At 42.8% G+C, this 5000-nt stretch overlaps 1 protein-coding gene across 1 annotated transcript in view; it reads right to left on the reverse strand.

Annotated features, from left to right (window-relative positions):
* The window catches only part of ed (hemicentin protein echinoid), a 161181-nt gene extending 156805 nt beyond the window's left edge, over positions 1-4376 (reverse strand). The window contains exon 1 of the mRNA XM_070145550.1: positions 3998-4376. Within this exon, the coding sequence (XP_070001651.1) occupies positions 3998-4025 (28 nt within the window). The 5' untranslated portion in view covers positions 4026-4376. The remainder of the gene's footprint in view (positions 1-3997) is intronic.
* Positions 4377-5000: the final 624 nt, after the last annotated feature.

Consider the following 5000-nt stretch of genomic DNA (forward strand, 5'->3'; position numbering starts at 1 on the left):
AACCCTGTATCAAGACAGCATCAAAGGACTCTCAGAGTACCCGAGAATACACTCAGAATACACAAGCCTCCTCCCCCCTCTCCTATATACACCCACCCAACCGCCCAACCTTAGCTCTTCTCCCCAGCATAAACAAAGTCTCCCTCACAGGGTTCGTGACGAGGTAATTAATACTTAGCTTGCACCACCTCTTCTGTCAGCCATATTGCACACAGCTGACCGTCGGCACGCACCTGCAAGAAGTGCCGAGGTAGCACTCGAGGTAGCGGCCAGCTGGTATGGGTGTGACTAACCTCTCCGAATACTGTGCATTTGCTGAGAAAACAAAAAAAGGGAGGGGGAGAAAAAACAACTAATCTTGCAACTGAGAAAGTCCTGATTGAGCAGTCTCTGAACAGAGAAAGGAGATAAAAAACGGCCAATTAACTTGCTCCTCGCTTCTCTCAACCAAAATATACCAAAGCCCAATTTGCTCCCGACAACAGATCCACACATTTCTTGACATTTAGAGAGCGGTCCTCCCCCTAAAATAATTCTGCCAGCATGGGCGGCCCGTCAGACAAATTACACGGCTGGAGGGAAACACATCGCTTCCCCAAACGAGAAAAAAGTAACGCAAAAAGCTCCCTGAAGAACATGCCATGCCATATGCTGCCGTGACAGCATGGCCCTTGGGATGTTCCTGGGCGAGGGCGTGAGTGCAAGGGACTAAGGGGCAGAACCTAAATAGAAAAAAAAACTTGGCTCGTGGCAGATGGAGTAAGGTCATGTTACCCCCAACGTACAGCCTGCCGAAGATTCACGATTTTTTTGCCCACTTTTTGTGCACTTCTTTTCAACTCCTTCCTCCGGTTTTAAACTCTAGGCCTACCTAAAACACACCTCACAAACTACACGCTTCATCACTCTCTCCCCCTCCCCTACCACCCTTTTTTCCCGTCCTCTCTTTCTCTCCCTCCTTCCTCTCTCTCTTTCCTCCTTCCCCCCAACACTCCGTCACTCGAGTGTAGTTCCTCCAGCGTGCTCTGCTCTCTCGCCTCCGCCATCACGCTACGGTGCACACTTATTTTGCCTCGGCGTCACGACTCGGGCAAGTAATGCAGAAAACAGCAGTAATGCGGGGTCTTCAAGTTTCTAATCTCGCGAGCATATGCCTCGTTAAGCCTCGTTAATAACCATCTGATTGCCTAAATGACCATAATACTCGCGCTCGCCACAGGAGAAACAAAAAAAAGGAACAAAGAAAAAAGAGGGAAAAAAACGTAAATCACCCATCTTCTCTCCTTTCCTCATCTTTCCAGGAATCTTACCTTTCACATCCGGCAGGTGAGTAAGACCCGCATGCAAGGGTGACTCACTCACACACCTGAGTCAAGTCCCACGCACCTCCCTCCCTTCCTTCCCTCTTACCCAGACTCACACGGTTTACCAGACAACAGGCATCGGTTGAGAAAACAATGCACGCCCGGTGGTAGAAAGATCAATAAATCGTCCAAACAACAATTTAAAAACGTACTGCCAAATTGCCCAGCATGCTTGGCGGTGAGTCGTGCGCTTTCAGGGTCGTGCTGTGCGTGGAGAACGACTTCATGTCACACGACGGAGAGAGACATCACTGTCATGCATACCCAAAGAGTGTGTGACATCAATACAAGTATGAATGGACTAGTAAAAAAAAAAAGGTTATCAAAAACTGCTTTAGCGTGCTAGTACAAAGCAAACTACAACCAAACAAACGACACTCGAGTCATTAATCTAAGTGCCGGGTACACTTCATTTGCACACAGACTAACTCCCTTTGTAAAAAAAACACCCCCACCATGTACAACAAAGCGCTCAACAAATACACACATCAATCGTCAAAATGGTAGTATACTCTTCCTCTTCCCTTTCCATTTATAATACGAAAATACAAGTTTAAAAGAAAGTCGGACAACCCAAGCATTGCAACGCCCGTGGAATTCAACACGTACCAACCCATCAGTATTCAACTGAATCTCTCTCCCTGGCGCCGGTCAAGGGTACAAGAAATGGTACGAGAACGAACGGCAAACGACAAACAACGAACGGCAAAACGGCAAACAACGAACGGCAAACGACAATCAATGAACGGCAAACGACAAACAACGAACAGCAAACAGCAATTCTCTAACCAACCGAGAGACCGGAAGGTGGCTCAAGTGACTCAACGCAGTAATGACTCCGACATGAATAATTTTCGGTGACTTCAAGGTTCAAGGCAAGTAAAATCTTCTATTTCAGAAGTTCATTTTCAATCACTTTTGCATATATTACTATGATACTAACAAGCTCCTGAAATCCACAACCTTATATAAAAAGAAACACTCAGATACACGTAGGCCTATTCAATACAACGCCAAGGAATAGTTCGTCACACAACACCGACTTCGCACCAAGAGAGCAGATCAACATCGATGAACATCAGAGCCAGTAAAAGTATATAAAAAATAGACCTACACACAAGCAAACACAAACAAAAATCGTGATTTGTGCTACATCACTAAACAAGCGGCACAAACAAGCTAACGGAACAAACGAGAGAATAAAATGAAAGTGGGCCTACGCGTGTTTTGGGAGTGAGTCAGGGCGAAAGGAATGCATAGGAGGATGGAGAATGGGGGAGAAAGCAATGACGTGGGTCGAATGAAGGAATAAGGGGAAATAATTGAAAAAAAGGAACAAGACCTGAGGAGACGAGATAAAGAAGAGAAAGAGAAAGATACGAAAATAAACACATTAGCATAGTAGAGGAAAAGGAGAGAAAGTATAAGACGTAACACTGGGAGAAATAGAAAAAAATGGAACGGACGTGACTTACAGCGACACGAAAGGAAAGAAGAGGAACAAGAAATAAATATACAAAAGTGAGATATAAAGCAAACCGGCGCAGTGAATACAAGCCAAGTCAAACCCCGGTTGAGAAACACCCCAACTTGTCGAAGGCGATGGCACAAACAGGCACATCTTGCTTACGAAAATCAGCAAGAATTCGGATCGTGCAAAACACAGGTGGCATTCTTAAAAATCTCTATACTGTTGGCATTCCTGCGCTCTGACAAGGCATGCTTTAAAAAAACGTTTATCTGGTTTCTTTCCTCGAATATGACCAGGTTATCGTAATATCCAGGATGACAAAATTATTTTGTTTCGTAATCAAGTTGTGTGTACATAATATAAACTCAAATGCCAAATTTATAAAGAAGACTATTTTACATAGGATCTCAGTAATCAAAAGAGAAAGAAGACACTATTAAGCTCTAGGCTTTTATCTTAACATCTAGTAGGCCTACACTCAGTTACTCAGGTGAAGTGAGGTCACGCTCAGGTAGGGCAAACGAGGTCAAGCGGAAAGTGAGGTCGAGCGACAGGAGGAAAACTGGAAACAAAAATTACTACATCTGAAATGCCATAACCCACTGTACATTTTTAATGAAAGGATACTTATCCGAAATAATTTTTGAGAGAACTAAGTTCGAAGAGGAGTTTCACGTTTCGCGATTCCAAGAGTTTTTACCTAATACATATACTTCACAAAAAGCGCAATTTAATAAATTATCCTATTTATCCTTATTATACGAACATCTCACTTTGGGTACAAGTGTAACACTCAAATGAACATCATCTCAAAGAACCAAACCTTACTCGAGTATGACCAGATTGTAATCAATAGTCTTATAAAATAAATTAATATAAACTATTTGACAATGTTTTCCAACTTTTCATCCCGCCTGCGAATGAAAGAACAGGACTAAGGTCAAGGGAGGTCAGCGGGGTGGGGTCACATGCACCGTATCGTTACTCCATGACCCGGTGTCGTGTTTACTGTCAGGGAAGGGCATTGTCGTTGCAAATGAGACTATTGCATCAAATCTACGCTACTGCACGGTGCTTAGATCGAGAGATATTCTAGAAAATTCTGTAATCTTGAAGAGGGTGAAGGAGTGAACTTGGAATTCTTGAATGATTTTGTACTCACCTATTATCAGCAGGGTAATCCAAGTCATCGTTGCGTCGTTGTTGTTGATGTTTTCTTTTAGTAATCCCAAGAATCACTAACACAGGGTCATCATCGTCAACCACAGAAAAGGACTTTTAACACTTCAAAACTTAAATCCCGTCTGGAAGGAGGTCAGAGGTTGTCCTTTGCCACCTCAAGTTCCTTCAAACTTTCTTTTAAAACTCGATCTCACAGATCTCTCCTCGAGGGGGAGTTTAAGAGAGTTAACACGTATTATCTCTCGGCAATCAAATCCACAATTCACATGCAACACTGCAACAGGTGGGCCTCGCAGGCTAAAAATCCTTCTCCAACACGCGTGACATAGACCTCCCGTCACAGCCTTTCCGACACAACTAAAGAAAAATGGGCAACTTCGTGTCTTCCCGCCGCTCGAGAGGCTCACGCGCTAGCCGATTCCACTTCTTGAGACTTTTTACACCTTTAATTCACACTTTTCTTGTTATATCTGATAACACTAACAATACTTATCGAATTTCAAATATAACAGCATAAGAAATAATGCAAATCTAATACGTTTGACCGAATAATAAGCGTATTTTTTAAAAATCACCGAACGACAACTCAAATATGCCCCGCCTCCCAGAACTCTTTCGCGGACGCTGATTGGTGGACTGGAGACCTCGACGCAAACCACCAGGACTAACTATTATATGCTCAAGAAATCACTGTTACATATGCACACTGTAAATCGATATAAGCTTTATTATAGATCAAACGCTCTACTAAATTTTCTTTACCACTCATCATTATAATGTGACACTTACATACAATTGGTATTAATCCCAATAGTATTTTAAACCCGTAGATCAAAGAACACTCTCTTCTCGATATCCATATAATGGGTATTTAAAACTTATTTTTTACACACTTGTTTAGAACCATCACTAAAACGAAACGAACCAAAGTTACAGTCACGTACACAACGACTTATTTCGAGTGTCACAGAACGAGATATTTC

Source organism: Penaeus vannamei, chromosome 3 (assembly GCF_042767895.1).
Source record: "Penaeus vannamei isolate JL-2024 chromosome 3, ASM4276789v1, whole genome shotgun sequence".
Classification (NCBI taxonomy): Eukaryota; Metazoa; Arthropoda; class Malacostraca; order Decapoda; family Penaeidae; genus Penaeus; species Penaeus vannamei.